The following is a 17,580-nucleotide window of genomic DNA, read 5'->3' as shown; positions in this document are numbered from 1 at the left end:
ATCATGGTAGAAACATGAAGCCTTCTTCCACACTATACCCGGGGAAATGCTGAGCTGGGTGTGAGCGGACGCAGGGCTTCCAGGTCTGCTTTTAGAAGTAAGTAGCTACCTTTGTTTTCTCCGCCTTCTCTTGATGGGACAGACTGTCTCCCTATTCCAGGCTCTGCTTCTAGGGTTAAATGGGTTGGCTTGGCTTTATGTTTAATTATTTCTTGATGTACCACTATTGCTGAACACACGTCACAGCGGTTTAACATCAAATAAAATATAATAACAGAAATAAAGATGCCAATAATACAGGAAAGAGCCATGCAAGCCAAGAGAGAGACAGGGTGGCAATTAAGGTGTCAACACGCTGACTCTGTGGTCAGGCTGAGTCATCCGCAGTCAGCTTCTGGGGGACTGACTCCAAATGCTAGTCGAAAAAAGTGAGTTGTGAGGTAGGATTTGAACTGAGCAAAACACAGTTCTGTATGAATGAAAGGAGGCAGATCATTCAATAGCTCTGGAGCAAGGAAAAAGGATCTGCAAGACCGGTGGACCCATCGTGTGCCTGCTTGGAAGAAGGAACAACTAAACAGAGTGCATTTAAAGAACAAAGTTTTCATCTAGGTGTGTAGGAGATTATTATAGAGACAAGATAGGATGGTTTTGTGGACAAGACTCAGGCCCCAACGCTCGGACCTCCGGTGGTAAAGCCAACAGCGCAGAAACCTAGCTCGTCAACGCTGAAAGGCAGGGTGTGCTGGTAAATTTTTAACAACAAGCTCTCTCCCTGCCCTGCAATTTGGGAGGGGGGGGGGGGTGCAGAGGTGGACTGGGGTGGGCAATGTATTACTCTCTCTCCCCTTTCCCCCCCTCATGTCAGAGCTCCCATTAAACCAATAAACTACAAATCTTTATAGCCCAAATCAAACGCCATGTTCATAATTAACTTTGTATGAACTTGGCTGCCAATAGGGTGCTGAACTGGGCAACGTTGGCACATTTAGACTGACTCTGGACAGTTCTGCACAAAGGAAACCCTTCCCTCATTAATCAATAACTTCTCTGTGAAATAGTAGTAATAAAAAAAAAAGGCAAGTGCATTTTTATAATACACCACTGCATTCCACAAAGCAAAACGGAACAAGTTCCCACGTGCCATCTTTTTTTTCTTTCTGTAGGTACAGGCAAAAAAATAAATAAAAAAAAAGATTTTAAATGTTCCCATTTTTCTATCTAATTCATGTTTAATGTAGGATAAAATGCCATAAATAAGTAAATAAATAGATAGATAGAAACTCTGAATGTTGAGCACCTGATTCTCATAACGTGGTGTCTGTTTTAGTGGCCCTTTACCAGGAGAAAAAAAAAATCTTTGCATGAATATAACACATGCTAGGGTGTCCCTATAACCAGCCCATCCAAATGACACACTGATTACGATTTATAACAAGTTACTATTCTATCTATGAAAAGTTATTCTGTTATTACACCTCCTCTGTCTGTGTACATCGCTATGCACAAGCCAGCATGTTTGAAAATATAAGTGAGATTAAATAAAAAAATCAACCATAAAGAAAGACCTACCTATTCCAGACCTCCTACATGCTTCTCCAGTCCCCCGAGCCGCAGGTGCCCTCCCGGCACATACCTGAAGCCACCCTGGTGGTTTGGTGGATTCTTCAGGGCAGAAAAGATCCCCAGTCTTTCCTGCCCGCTGCCGGCGCTGACCCTCCTCCTGCCGCATCTTCTTTAAAATGGCTGCTGAGACTTACAATGGCGGCCTCGCAAGACTTCAGCGGAAGTCTTGCGAGGCCGCCACCGGAAGTCTCAAAAGCCATTTTTAAAGAGCAATGTGGCAACAAGGAGGTTATCGCCAGCAGTGGGCAGGAAAGACTGGGGATCTCTCTTGCCCCAAAGACTCCACTAGACCACCAAGGTGGCTTCAGCCAGGTATGTGCCAGGGCCCTGCAGCTCGGGAGAGGAGAGGCAAACAGGGAGCGGGAGGGAGCCCTGCATTTAACAAGCGGCTGGCAAAATCTGTAAAAACTTAACAACCGGCTTTTGAAAGCCGGCTCCAGCACACCACTGCTTCAAGGAAATTATATGTGCGCTGTAAAAGTAAAAGCAAAGGGAGGGGGAGGGGGAATGTGCTTGGTGCATGCACAGAAGAGTTTCACAGTAATTTCAGCTCCTGTATGCATGCTCCTTGTAAACCCGAAAGTGAAGGAAACATTGGCATCTGTTTTCTGTGCCTTTAAATCAGGGGCGTAGCCAGACTTCGGTGGGAGGGGGGGTCCAGAGCCCGAGGTGAGGGGGCATATTTTTGCCCCCCCCCCCGGCACCGTCCTTCCCCGTCCCTTTCGACCACCCCTCATGCCGTCTCTAATGTTCCCCTGCCACCGCCAGGTACCTTTGCTTGCGGTGATCCCCAACCCCTGCCAGCCGAAGTGCCCTTCAGCGCCGGTCTCCGAGTCCGGCGCGTTCACTGATCTGAATTATTAAAATGACTTGGGGAAAATCCACTGCTTTATTTCTAGGATAAGCAGCATAAAATGTATTGAACTTTTCTGGGATCTTACCAGGTATTTGCGACCTGGATTGGCCACTGTTGGAAACAGGATGCTGGGCTTGATGGACCTTTGGTCTGTCTCAGTATGGTAATACTTATGTACTTATGCAATGAGGATTGGGGGCCGGCTATCTTTTTTCGATAATACGGTTCGGGCGCCGCTTTACGGCACCGGCCATATAGATGGCCGTTGCCGTTCGATTATGCCCCTCTATGTGGTTTATGGAAATTTGCTTCCATATAAGCCAACACTGCGCAATTGAAAATAGGGAATGCACATTTATTCTGTTCACCGGAGTGCTTCAAAAACCAATTTAACGTGCTTTAATCTATGAATTAACTGTGTTCAGTCAATTAGGGTCCCTTTTACATAGTAACATAGTAGATGACGGCAGAAAAAGACCTGCACGGTCCATCCAGTCTGCCCAACAAGATAACTCATATTTGCTGCTTTTTGTGTATACCCTACTTTGATTTGTACCTGTGCTTTTCAGGGCACAGACCGTATAAGTCTGCCCAGCACTATCCCCGCCTCCCAACCACCGGCTCTGGCACAGACCGTATAAGTCTGCCCAGCACTATCCCCGCCTCCCACCACTGGCTCTGGCACAGACCGTATAAGTCTGCCCAGCACTATCCCTGCCTCCCAACCACCACTAAGTCACTGTAGCACTAGCGCATGGCTACCATGAACTAAAAAGTGGGAAGTGTGCCCACTGCAGTAGAGTAGGCATGCCATGGGCACTGAGCTGCCCGATTACTGTGGGAGTAGCATGGAAGCCCTTACCGCCACGTAAATAGGTGTCGGTAAGGGCTCCCACAGTAACGGCCATGCTCTAATTGGGAAATTAGCGTAAATGTGGCCATTTTACTGCCATGCTAAATGTGGCCGCAGCGTGTGGTAAACCCATGCACTGATAACAGTGCCAGCCGCATTTTAGCGTGTAACAGGACCCCTTAATACAGTTTTCAGTTTTGCATTAAATTTTTTTTTTTAATTAAATCGAAGGTGGGAAACTAAAAATAATGTTCAAACATCAGGGAAATGTCGCACATCCCTAGAAACTAAAATTGCATTATTGATCGACTGTGCATATGGAAACAGTTAATCTCTCGGAAGAAAACTAATTACAGAACTACTAAACACAATTTACAGTCTGTTAAAAAAATACTTGCAAAAACCATGTAGAAATGTGACCGAGGTTATCCAGGCTGGGTCTGTAAGAAAGCTACAAATAGCGCACAGCTGTTTAGCAGATTGGTTGCCCTACATAAAATGCTACAGAAATTCTCTAACTTGAAACAACGAACCAAAAGGTTATGGTTTGTGCAAGAATAGGAGAATATAGTGTAGAAAACTGCTTGCACAATTTTGAAATGCTTATCTCTTAGCCATGTAGTTCATAGGAACTGCGCATTTTCATGGTCATAAGAACATAAGAGTAGCCATACTGGGTCAGACCAATGGTCCATCTAGCCCAGTATCCTATTTTCCAAACAGTGGCCAAGCCAGGTCACAAGTATCTGGCAGAAACCTAAATCTGGCAACATTCCATGTAGAACCCCAAAGAATAGCAAGATTCTGGAATCCTAGAGTAACAAGATTCCATTCAGAATCTCAAACAGTAGCAACATTCCATGTAGAACCCCAAAGAATAGCAAGATTATGGAATCCTAAAGAGTAACAGGATTCCATGCAGAAACCCAAATCGTGGCAACATTCCATGTAGAACCCCAAAGGATAACAAGATTCCGGAATCCTAGAGTGACAAGATTCCATGCAGAGTCTCAAAGAGTAGCAACATTCCATGCAGAACCCCAAAGAATATCAAGATTGTGGAATCCTAAAGAGTAACAAGATTCCATTCAATTCAGAATGTCAAAGAGTAGCAGCATTTTTTTTTTACATTTCTACCCTGCACTTTCCCACTCATGGCAGGCTCAATGTGGCTTACATATACAGGTACTTATTTGTACCTGGGGCAATGGAGGGTTAAGTGACTTGCCCAGAGTCACAAAGAGTTGCCCGTGCCTGAAGGGGGAATTGAACTCAGTTCCCCATGACCAGAGTCCACCACCCTAACCACTAGGCCACTCCTCCACTCCATGTAGAACCCCAAAGAATAGCAAGATTCTGGAATCCTAATGAGTAACAAGATTCCATGCAGAATCTCAAAGAGTAGCAGCATTCCATACTACAAATCCCAGGGCAAGTAGTTACTTCCCATGTCTATCTAAATAGCAGCCTATGGACTTTTCCTCCAGGAATTTGTCCAAATCTTTTTTTAAACCCAGATACGCTAACCGCTGTTACCACCTCCTCTGGCAAAGAGTTCCAGAGCTCAACTATTCGTTGAGTGAAAAAATATTTCCTCCTATTTGTTTTGAAAGTATTTCCATGTAACTTCGTTGAGTGTCCCCTAGTCTTTGTACTTCTGGAATCTGTAAAAAATTGATTTACTACTCGATCTACACCACTCAGGATTTTGTAGACTTCAATCATTTCTCCCCTGATTCGTCTCTTTTCCAAGCTGAAGAGCCCTAATCTCTTTAGCCTTTCCTCATACAAGAGGAGTTCCATCCCCTTTATGGTCTTCCATTTCTTTTTAGTCTGCTCTAACTAGCATATGAAAATAAAGTGGCGAGAAACGAAAGAACTGAAATGAAATTAAATAGAAATGTGTCTCCTGCACAGTCTTGGCTTCTTTTACAAAACCACGCTAACGATTCCAGTGCGGCAAATGAGAGGGAGCCCATAGGAACTGAATGAGCTTCCTCTCATTTACCACACAAGAATTACTAATGCCAGTGGCATAGCAAGGTCGGCTTCCACCCGGGGCGGATCGCCGCTGCGCACCCCACCCCCTGGGTGCAGCAACGCCTGTCCCCCCCAGGGTGCAGCACAACATCCCTCCCCCAGGTGCAATGACACCCCCCCTCCCCAGGTGCATTCTTGGCTGTTGGAGGGTGCAGAGAGCAGCTGCGCACCTCTCGGCTCCGCTGGCTCCCTGCTCCCTCTGCCCCGGAACAGGAAGTAACCTGTTCCGGGGCAGAGGGAGCAATGAACCAGCGGAGCAGACAGGCGCAAGGCTGCTCTCTGCACTCTCCAGCAGTGTGCACCCGGGGCGGACCGCCCCCACTGCCCCGCCCTTCCTACGCTACTGGCAAACACGGTTTTGTAAGAGGCCCTCTGTTAGCTATCTTTTCCTTCAGAAAGAGGGGTGAATCCACCATAAATCGTGGAAGCGAAATCTTTCAGGTCAATATTCAGCCCCTGGTTGTCGGCGTTTTTAAAATTCTGCTGCAGGTAGAATTAACTCCAGATATTGAATGCCGGCACTGAATATCCGAGGTTAATTTAGCATGTTTATTTATTTCTTAGGATTTATTTACCGCTTTTATGGAGGAATTCATTCAAGGCGACGTACAGCAAGAATAAGTCAAATATAAGTAATAGACAATTACAGCAGTAAAAATATTCAAACAGCAATACAAAGTATGGCATAATATAGCACATTACAAGGTCAACATAAGACGCAATAAAACATTTTAATAAAGTGTGAGCAAAGATGGAACATATAGATAGGTAAAATAGAGTAACAGAAGTAAGAAAATAAGGGGATTAATTCAGGGGTCTTACTGCTCACTAATCTGAACCTTCCAATTTCGGATACCCTAAAATTTCTTGGAGTTACCATCGATCGACACCTAACACTTGAGAGCCATGCGAAAAACACAACCAGGAAGATGTTCCAATCAATGTGGAAATGAAAAAGAGTAAGACCTTTCTTCCCAAGGACTGTTTTCCGTAACCTGGTACAATCAATGGTGCTTAGCCACCAAGACTACTGCAACGCACTCTACGCCAGCTGCAAAGAGCAAATAATCAAAAAACTTCAGACAGCCCAGAACACTGCAGCCAGACTCATATTCTGCAAAACAAAATATGAAAGTGCTAAAACCCTACGAGAAAAGCTACACTGGCTCCCACGTAAAGAACGCATCACGTTCAAAATATGCTCCCTAGTTCACAAAATCATTCACGGAGAGGCCCCAGCCTACATGTCAGACCTGATAGACTTACCACCCAGGAATGCTAAAAGATCATCCCGCACATTCCTTAACCTGCACTTCCCCAACTGCAAAGGTCTAAAATACAAATTAATGCATGCGTCAAACTTTACCTACTTGAGTACACAGTTATGGAACGCACTGCCGCGCAACTTAAAAACGATTTACGAACTAACCAACTTCTGAAAACTACTGAAGACCCATCTCTTTAATAAGGCGTACCACAAAGATCAACAGATGTGAACATACACCACTCCTCCACATATATTCAGAACTGTCTTATAATATCTGCTTGTTATATTACTATCATGTTTTAACATTACCATGTTATCCAAGATTCTTCTGTTACACTAAATGTCTATTTTCTAATAAATCTTCACTATTCATGATGTATTGTAAGCCATATTGAGCCTGCAAAAAGGTGGGAAAATGTGGGATACAAATGCAATAAATAAATAAAAATAAATAAATAAATATGATGCCCCCCAGCATGCATCATATTCGGCGCTACAAAAATATTTTAATTTTTGTAGCGCCGGTGTGTACCCAGCGATAATCAGGCAGTGCTGTGCGCTGCCTGGTTACTGCTGGGTTAACGTGGGAGCCCTTACCGCTACCTCAGTGGGTGACAGTAAGTGCAGCCCTGTTCCTTATGGATCTGCTCTGCTCCCCTCGTTAATCACGGGGCAGCCGCGCCGGATTTTCTTACCTGCAAATGTAATTTGTCTTGCAGAATCCCTGTAGAAACAAGCAGTTCGGCCTCTCCTTGTCGTCATAGGAGCACACGGGGACGATGGTCTGTCGCCTGCGCTCGGAGCAAGCCACATCCCAGCACGAGCAGAACAGCATCCCGTAGCTGTGCTTTGGCGGCACCTTGTCAAAAAACTGTCGCAGGGCCTTGTGACACTTCTTCTTGTTGCAGACTTCGTTGGACATGCTGCTGGTGCAGGGTGTGATGTAGGCCGACCTGTACTTCTTGCAGGTGTCGTTCAGGTTACAGGCCTTGGCTGCGTCCAGACAGTTGTTCCCCTTTGAAATCATTTGTTCCACTGCAAGACAAGTAAGGGAAAAAGAATCATAAATATGCAGGACCTGTTTTTTCTGCAGTTGACAAGGGGGTGGGGGGTGGGGAGGGGTGTTCACCTTAACCTTACACGTCAACAGAAAAATATTTGGAACTAGGTAAGTGATTGCTTTTTGCTTTCAATGTTTTTCAGACTTTTATATGGTGCATGTTTTTGGCAGTCAGTACACTTACACAAAATGACAAAATGATTTGAACTTTCCACTCAGGTCCCGGACTTGGAATAGATGGGGCCCTTTTAAAAAGGCGCACGAGGTAGGGTTACCATATTTGGTCCCCCCTAAAAGAGGACACATGCCCCGCCCCACCACACCCCATCCCTGCCCGGCCCCCCTGTCACACCCCACCCCACCCCCTGTCACGTATCGCTCCACCCATTTCACCCCCCCCCCGCACCCCCCTAAGGGTGTCCTATCCCCTAGTCCCCTCCCCTTACCTTACTCTACTGCCCTGGTGGTCTAGTGACCTCTTTGGGGCAGGAAAGAGCCTCCTCTTTTCTGCCCGGAGCACTGCCCTGCATTCTCTCTCTCCCCCTTGCAATGCTGACGGTCCCGGGGCCTATTCAAAATGGGCGCCGAGAGTTGAAGCGGCCGAATTCTCGCGAGGCAAAACCCACCCGGTTGCCCAGCCCATGTCCTCAAAAGGAGGACATGTCCGGGTAAAACCAGACATATGGTAACCCTAGCGGAAGGCCCTACGCGCATCCAGTGAACACCAAATCAGCCTTACCGCCCGGCTTCCTTGTGCCCCGGGTGGTAATTCTGAATTTGGAGCGTGTCGAAAACACACGTTAGAAAATATTTTCTATTTATTACCACCTGGCGGTAAATGGCAGTGTACGCGCGCTGCACGCGTTCCGCCTGGGTAGCGCGTGAGACCTTACCGCTAAGTCAGTGGATGGCGGTAAGGTCTCAGGCCAAAAACGGACGCACGCTGGTTTTAATTTTGCCACACGTCCAATTTCCGTCCACTTTTAAAAAAGGCTCTTTTTCCAGGACGCGGCAAAAACTGGCACCGGCGCATGCCCAAATACATGCTTGCACTGGCGCAGGCCACTTTTTGCTGCGGTTTAGTAAAAGGGCACCGCTGTGTGCTATAAGAGGTCCTATGACCTTGTTATCTATGTTAGCTTCCATCATCTTTTATAGATTACTAGTAAAAAAGGCCCGTTTCTGACACAAATGAAATGGGCGCTCCCCTGAAGCCACCCATGTCCAACGACCCTCCTCTCCCCCTGCAGCCACCCCTGTCCAGCAACCCTCCTCTCCCCCTGCGCCCACTGCAGCCACCCATGTCCAGCGAACCTCCTCTCTCCCCTGCCCCCCATCCTGCCACCCATGTCCAGCGACCCTCCTCTCTCCCCTGCTCCCCCTCCAGCCACCCATGTCCAGCGACCCTCCTCTCTCCCCTGCCCCCCCTCCAGCCACCCATGTCCAGTGACCCTCCTCTCTCCCCTGCCCCCCCTCCAGCCACCCATGTCCAGCGACCCTCCTCTGGACATGGATCAGCTGTGAGGCATGTTTTTCCCCCCCCCCAGGTTCTGAAGTTGACATCATAATGGCTACGATGATGTCAGCCTGATCTACGGAGCCTAGCAGACCAACTCTGAATGAGCCACGGTCCCAGGCAAGGCAGAACGTTGGAGGTGAGAATTATTATATAGGATAGGCCACCCCCCACTCCTTTCCTTTCTATTCATTCATGATTTATGTTTGAAAGAGAAGTTTTTTTCCCCTCTTTTTTATTTTACTTAGCAGAAAAGATAAAACATCCTTGGAACTGTGTCCAGCGCTCTGTACTACTCCAGTATATATGATCGCCAGAGGAAACGCGAGCGCTGTCACCGCTGCGGTAACAATTTGGTATCCTTTACTCTCCAGGGCTGGTTGTAAGTATAGAGTCGGACACGCAGTGTAAGACGCTTTTATGACCCTCCATGCAGCTGCAAGAATATCATTTGCCCTCAGGCGACTATTGAGCAAGAAAATGAGCTGGCTTAGTCCACGTTTGATTTACCGTCTTTTTCTGCAGCTTTAATTCTCTCACTTTGGCAATGGTTGTTACATCATTATGTCTCCCTTACTGTTCCCTCTAAGCTGAGCAGGAGTCCTCTACCTAGAACTGCCAGTGGGGGGTGCTGTTTCACATTTCAATAGTGAGGGGCAGGCAAGCTTTGCAGGACTCCAGGAAATCTGCTTGGCCCTAGCCCAGAGGGTCCCAAACTTTTTTTGGTTCGCGGCATCCCCCCCCCCCTCTCGGCCACATGGGTCTCCGCTCCCCCCACATAGGTCTCCCTTTCTCTGCAGCCCCCTCCTCTCACACCAGCACACCTCTGCCTTCCCTAAATCCAGCATCACTCGCTACTTTCCTTCCTGCAGGCCCAGGATCGCTGCTGCTTCCTTCTCCTCCCCCCGCCCCCGCTGCAGCATTTGCAGCTTACATTTTTGGGCCGTCTGCGATTCACACAGGTACTCTGGGGCCTTCCCAGTCTGCCGCATCCGGCCCTCTCTGATGCAACTTCCTGATACCAAATTGCAACAACGTATAACACATCACCAACATCATAGTTTCATTAATTACATAATTGCATTATCCTTCTATATCTTTCTTGTTGATAATACTAATGGCTGCCTACCCAAGGGACTGCTATCCTGGCGAAAGCCCGGATCTCCGCTGCTGAGACTTCATACCCACGCCTTCTGCTACCTGGGTTAAATACATGACCTCTCAGTTTCCCCGCCCTTGTTTAAAGTGAACGTCCGTCACAACCACTCCACCTCCAAGTTGAGACCCTTCGGGGCCACCGTACTCCATGAAAAAATGTATCTCTGTTCAATTGCCAAGAGTTGTTCACTAATGTCCCCACCTCTAGGGGGGGCCACCTGAACCAGCACTACACACTGAAGATCGTCAATCGAATGATTTTGTGCACTTCTTTCCTTTTGATGCCTAAGGTTGCTGATATGTTCAGCTAATCTTTGCTTCAATTGACGCTTCGTGTATCCAATATAATACAATGAACAGGGACAAATAATACAGTATACAACTCTTTCACTATTACAAGTAGTGTTGTGCTGTAAATAAAACTACTGGTCCCTGGGATTAGTACCCAACTAGTGTTGACCGAGTGTCTGCAATAGACACACCTCCCACAAGGGGAATGCTGACCTATGGAGTTATCTGGAACCGGTCTTTTAAGTAATTCGCCTAAGTTCGCTTTCCCTTTGTATGCTACTTTGGGATAACTGTATTCAATATTGTATCCCCTAGTATGTTTGAAGTAGTTAAAATTTAATGGCAAGATGTGTAGAGTGATGCAGGACGTCAGACTCACAGAAACAGAAGTCTGCGCAGCCTTCTACATGGAATGTTGCTAGTGGAATAGCAACATTCCATGTAGAATCTCCAATAGTAGCAACATTCCATGTAGAATCTCCAATAGTATCTATTTTATTTTTGTTACATTTGTACCCCGCGCTTTCCCACTCATGGCAGGCTCAATGCGGCAGGACGTCAGACTCACAGAAACAGAAGCCTGCGCAGCCTTCTACATGGAATGTTGCTAGTGGAATAGCAACATTCCATGTAGAATCTCCAATAGTATCTATTTTATTTTTGTTACATTTGTACCCTGCGCTTTCCCACTCATGGCGGGCTGAATGCGGCATTTTGGGTGAATTCTATATATGACACTGAAAACGCCCTATTCTATAAGCCACGCTTAAAGTTAGGTGCGGTTTATAGAATAGCGCTTACGCACGGAAATTGCACCTAGCTTTAGGCATGGCCATTTGCACCAGCTGAAACCTAGTGCAAACCTTTCTGCCTAAATTAGGTGCATTTCCCCTTTATTCTATTACTACATGCGTTAATTTTAACAATGCTCCCACTTCGCCCATGACCCTCCCATTTCTGTATCCCCTTTTTGAACTCGTGGATCCCGCACTTATATATATATGAGCGTACATTCCAATTAAATCTAATTAGTGCCAATAATTGCTTGTTAAGAAGCCAATTATCACTGCTAATTATGCAATTAAATTGTGCATGTAATTTTTAGCGACTTTTAGCGAATTAGGGGTTTTAGATGCAGTGTTGTTCGGTAGAAAGGCATGAGTAAACCGAAATTATAAAATATTACAAAACCTGGGTGTCAGCAGTAGAGAGACGGGTAAGCTCAGAAGTCTTGTGAGAAGGAGGTGAAAGGAAATGAGTTCAAGAGATTTTTTGCTTTTGTACGTGCCAGATGTCAAGATAATTACCATGTAGAGGGTACGCGAGTTTGCCATGGTACAGACTCACTATCTGAGAGATTAGTTTTGTCTGTCGAGGCAGAACGCTAAGTAGCTGAACTCCAAATTAGACTAGAAATGATGCAGGTCAGACAACTGCTACTGTATTGCATCTGAGCTCTTAATCCGAAGCAGGTCAGAAGGTCATGTGACCACACAAGATGACAGAAGATTCCATTTTGTTTCTGCCGTGCAGGTCATGGGAAGCATTTTTTTTGCACTGCTCTAATTCCTGCCATCTGTAGGTCGCACACAGAGTGTGTTGACGTCATGGGGATCTCACTGAGGATTTCTTTTGACACGTTCGAGGGTGCAATTTTCAGTGCTTCGTTACCCCACGGGAACAGCTGGCACGTGCCTACGAGGCCCCCACCCTGTAGGTTGACAATAAGAGAGGCCGTATAATGGAAAGCAAAAAAGAATGACCATTGTAGTTTGTTTGATCCACACATTATTCATCTCTTTTGGGTGTGGCTTTGGTTTGTGAAAGCCCTGGCCTCTGCAGGCTGTTGTAGGGTATGGATTTGTTTACACGTATATCTTTCACCAGTGATACTCAAACGTGCCCTGGGGGACCAACAGCCAGTTGGGTTTTCAGGATATTCCTAATGAGAGACTTGCATGCAGAGGAAGTATTAGGCATGGAAATCTTTCTCATGCATACAGCGCTCCCCCTCTACTATACATATTAACATAGTAGATGACGGCAGAAAAAGACCTGCACGGTCCATCCAGTCTGCCCAACAAGATAACTCATATTTGCTGCTTTTTGTGTATACCCTACTTTGATTTGTACCTGTGCTCTTCAGGGCACAGACCGTATAAGTCTGCCCAGCACTATCCTCACCTCCCAACCATCAGCCCTGCCTCCCAACCACCGGCTCTGGTACAGACCGTACAAGTCTGCCCAGCACTATCCCCGCCTCCCAACCACCGGCTCTGGCACAGACCGTATAAGTCTGCCCAGCACTATCCCTGCCACCCACCACCGGCTCTGGCACAGACCGTATAAGTCTGCCCAGCACTATCCCCGCCTCCCAACCACCTGCCCCTCCTCCCAACCACCAGCTCTGGCACAGACCGTATAAGTCTGCCCAGCACTATCCTCACCTCCCAACCATCAGCCCTGCCTCCCAACCACCGGCTCTGGTACAGACCGTACAAGTCTGTCCAGCACTATCCCCGCCTCCCAAACACCAGTCCCGCTGCCCACCACCGGCTCTGGCACAGACCGTACAAGTCTGTCCAGCACTATCCCTGCCTCCCAACCACCAGCCCCGCCTCCCGATCCTGACTAAGCTCCATTAAGTGATTTCACTGACACATAAGGTTTCAGCATATTGTCTACAATAACACCTAGATCTTTTTTCTTGGGTGCTGCCTAGAGAATGACAAGGGGACGGGGACCCGCAATAACCGCGGGGATGGGGACAGAGCCCACTGGGACGGGGCAGGGGACAGATCCCATGAGGACGGGGACAAACTTTATCCCCATGTCACTTTCTACTTTGAAGCCTGTTCATGAACTGGACTGTTATTTACGTTTGATTGATGCAGACGACAATATTTTGATTTGTTGGAAAAACAAGCAAACATGGCTGGCCACAGCTAGCAAAATTTGCATGGGGGATCCTGTACATCCTGCTTCCAGCACATCTTCTAGGAAGACATCTTCTATTGCAGGAAGGACCGTGGAAGACGGGAGAGCTAGACTGAATCCAGAGATTGTTGATGATGTCTTATTCATCCACAGATTTAAAAATCATAACAGTGCTTCATAGGGCATATTTCTCCCCTCTAGGGCATACAGAACAGGTTGTATTTTGTACCCCTGGACAATTTAATAGAGTGGATTAGAATTCCTTGGGGTAGTAGAAGTCAGCTATTGTTGGGGTTGGAAAGGTAGAGGGTGGTGATGGTGGGAGGGTTATTATAGCTGCTAGTTGTTATTATTTTTTTCTATTTGTAATTTATACACAACAGTTGCACAGCATATTGTTCCTTTTTATACTTTAATAAAAAGATTTAATTATAAAATCATAAGTGTTCGAGGCTTCTGCAGATAAGACCAGAGCCTATGGGGATGGGGCGGGGACGGGAACAGAACCTGCAGGGATGGGGCTAGGACAGAGACAGGGCCTGCGGGGATGGAGATAGGGCATATGGGGACCGAGTGGGGATGGAGACAGAATCCATGGGGACGGGGCGGGGACAAGTTTTATCCCTGTGTCATTCTCTAGTGCCTACTCCTAAGGTACATGGCTGTTTTAATCCAACTAGGCATTAGCATGGGTTAATGTTTCTGCTGAGCATGCATTAAAACCCACACTACCTCCCTAGTGCACCTTAGGAAACACACCCCTGTGTTAGTTTGTGTAATACATGAAACAATTCTTCCCGAGGGAAACATTTCGCAACCTGATACAATCAATGGTACTAAGCCATGCAGACTACTGCAATGGAATTTATGCTGGAAGCAAAGAGCAAACCCTATAGAAACTTCAGATCGCTCAAAACACAGCAGCAAGACTCATTTTCGAAAAACAAGATTTGATAGCGCAAAACCCCTCCGCGAAAAACTACACTGGCTCCCAATCAAAGAGCGCATTACCTTCAAAATCTGTACTATGGTTCACAAAATTATCTACGGTGAAGCACCGGGATACATGACAGAACTGATCGACCTACCAACAAGAAACGCATCTGAATCAACACGAACCTACCTAAATCTCCACTACCCAAGTTGCAAAGGACTCAAATACAAATCAACTTACGCATCCAGTTTTTCATACATCAGCACACAACTGTGGAACGCACTACCAAAAGACCTGAAAACCACATGCGACCACTTACACTTCAGAAAATCACTTAAGACCCACCTGATTAAAAAGGCATACCCCACCGACCCAACATAAACGCCTGATATCAGCGACACAACAACACTAAAGTTCGTAATGGCCATCACACAACTCTTCCGCGGTACGATCCCTTTACATAATCCTAGAACATGAACCTTATCCTTCCACAACATCACCCTGTATTTGTTCACACCGGAGTCTGCAAAGGCCTCTCCGGTACTATGTAAGCCACATTGAGCCTACAAATAGGTGGGAAAATGTGGGATACAAATGTAACAAATGTAAATGTAATACAAGTTAGAAGCCCCACATATACATTTCTGAGCGTGCAGGTCAGTGGTGTTACCTGTCCAGAAACATGCAAGAAAACACATACCAGTCCTACTACTACTACTACTACTACTTAGCATTTCTATAGCGCTGCCAGGGTTACGCAGCGCTGTACAAGTTTAAACATGGGGAAGAACAGTCCCTGCTCAAGAGAGCTAAGTACATAAGTACATAAGTAGTGCCATACTGGGAAAGACCAAAGGTCCATCTAGCCCAGCATCCTGTCACCGACAGTGGCCAATCCAGGTCAAGGGCACCTGGCACGCTCCCCAAACGTAAAAACATTCCAGACAAGTTATACCTAAAAATGCGGAATTTTTCCAAGTCCATTTAATAGCGGTCTATGGACTTGTCCTTTAGGAATCTATCTAACCCCTTTTTAAACTCCGTCAGGCTAACCGCCCGTACCACGTTCTCTGGCAACGAATTCCAGAGTCTAATTACACGTTGGGTGAAGAAAAATTTTCTCCGATTCGTTTTAAATTTACCACACTGTAGCTTCAACTCATGCCCTCTAGTCCTAGTATTTTTGGATAGCGTGAACAGTCGCTTCACATCCACCCGATCCATTCCACTCATTATTTTATACACTTCTATCATATCTCCCCTCAGCCGTCTCTTCTCCAAGCTGAAAAGCCCTAGCCTTCTCAGCCTCTCTTCATAGGAAAGTCGTCCCATCCCCACTATCATTTTCGTCGCCCTTACAATCTAAAGGTAACAAACTATGTAGTCAGTGTAGGTATCATGAATGGGGAAGGTGGTTAGGCGCCAAAAGCAAGGGAGAAGAGATGGGCTTTGAATAAGGACTTGAAAATGGGCAGGGAGGGCGCATGGCTTATGGGCTCGGGAAGTCTGTTCCAGGCATAAGGTGCTGCGAGGCAGAAGGGGCGGAGTCTGGAGTTAGCGGTGGTGGAGAAGGGTACAGATAGGAGTGATTTGTTCTGAGAGCGGAGGTTACGGGTGGGAACATACGGGGAGAGGAGGGTAGAGAGGTAATGGGGGGCTGCAGATTGAGTGCACTTGAAGGTCAATAGGAGAAGCTTGAACTGTATACGATAGCGAATCGGGAGCATGCAGAGAGCCCATAATTTAATCTGTCCTAACCAGCTTCATGCAGGCTGTGCGGTTCCAAACGACCACTGATGAAAACAACAGCCCACAAACCCGCCAAAGGAAGCTGAAATCCCAGGCCTGAGTCATTCACACCTAGAGATACTGATTCTCAAAGCCACACAGGCAATTTTACAGCAGGTGCTGAAAAAAATATTCATTAGTTTTTATGTTCTTGTGTAAAAAAAACAAAAGAGGGCTATTTACAGAAATGCTTTGCCATGCTGTTTTATATGATTTCCAAATCTAAAGCTTTACGCTGCTAATTTTCTCAAGTCCTCTAGTTCAATCTGAGGAGAGGAAATTGCGGAGATAGAGGAATTTCATTACTAAACCAGCTTTGGAAAAGCCATTAACTGTTCCAGTCTATGGCCACTGCTTCCCACACTGTTTGCAATGAGAGACGACAAACTCTGAGCAAGGCAAGAGATGTGAGAGACAAAAAAGTTACATAAGAACATAAGAGTAGCCATATTGGGTCAGACCAAAGGTCCGTCTAGCCCAGTATCCAGTTTTCTGAGCAGTGGCCAAGCCAGGCCACAAGTACCTGGCAGAAACCTAAATTGTAGCAAGATTCCATACTACGAATCCCACAGCAAGCAGCAGGGCCGCCGAGAGAGGGGGGCAGGGGGGACAAAATTCCCCGGGCCTCCAAGGGGGGTCCTGCGCCAGGGTTTCTCTCCTTCTCCTCCTCCCAGGTCACCAGCGCTGCAGTCCCCGGTCTCGCCTGCCTGCCCTTGGCTCCGTCAACAGCCCCCCCTCCGTCCACCACCGGGTCCCCTGCATTCAAATCGGCAGCGCCTCACCTCCGCGTGAAAGCGGCAGATCGCCTCCCTTCGGGTCCTCCCTCACTGTGTCCCGCCCTCATCTGATGTAACTTCCTGTTTCCGCGAGGGCGGGACACAGGGAGGGCCCAAAGGGAGGCGATCTGCCGCTTTCACACGGAGGTGAGGCGCTGCCGATTTGAATGCAGGGGGCCCGGTGGCGGTCGGAAGGGGGCTGTCGACGGGGCTGGGGGTGGGGACCGTGGCACCGGCGGCCTGAGAGCAGGAGAGGGAAGCGATAGTGGTAGCGATTTGGGGGGTGGCGGTAGCAGGGGCCCTGGGGGGCGGCCTTGCCCCAGGCCCGGCTCAGTCTTTCGGCGGCCCTGGCAAGCAGTTGCTTCCCATGTCTTCCTCAATAGCAGACTATGGACTTTTCCTCCAGGAATTTGTTCTTCCAGTAATGCTATCCATCCTCTGTGCTAGCTTAGCTCCCGTTTCTGGTCCTGGCAGCAAC

The 17,580-nt window shown here is 47.2% G+C and overlaps 1 protein-coding gene across 1 annotated transcript in view; it reads right to left on the bottom strand.

Moving 5' to 3' along the window:
• Window positions 1-17,580, bottom strand: part of GFRA1 (GDNF family receptor alpha 1) — a 294,863-nt gene that overhangs the window by 98,733 nt on the left and 178,550 nt on the right. Inside the window, exon 4 of the mRNA XM_030202657.1 lies at window positions 7,338-7,677. Coding sequence (XP_030058517.1) covers window positions 7,338-7,677 — 340 coding nt within the window. The remainder of the gene's footprint in view (window positions 1-7,337; window positions 7,678-17,580) is intronic.

Source organism: Microcaecilia unicolor, chromosome 5, assembly GCF_901765095.1.
Source record: "Microcaecilia unicolor chromosome 5, aMicUni1.1, whole genome shotgun sequence".
Classification (NCBI taxonomy): domain Eukaryota; kingdom Metazoa; phylum Chordata; class Amphibia; order Gymnophiona; family Siphonopidae; genus Microcaecilia; species Microcaecilia unicolor.
Note: the sequence above shows the minus strand (reverse complement) of the source record. Positions and strands in the feature narration are given on the sequence as shown.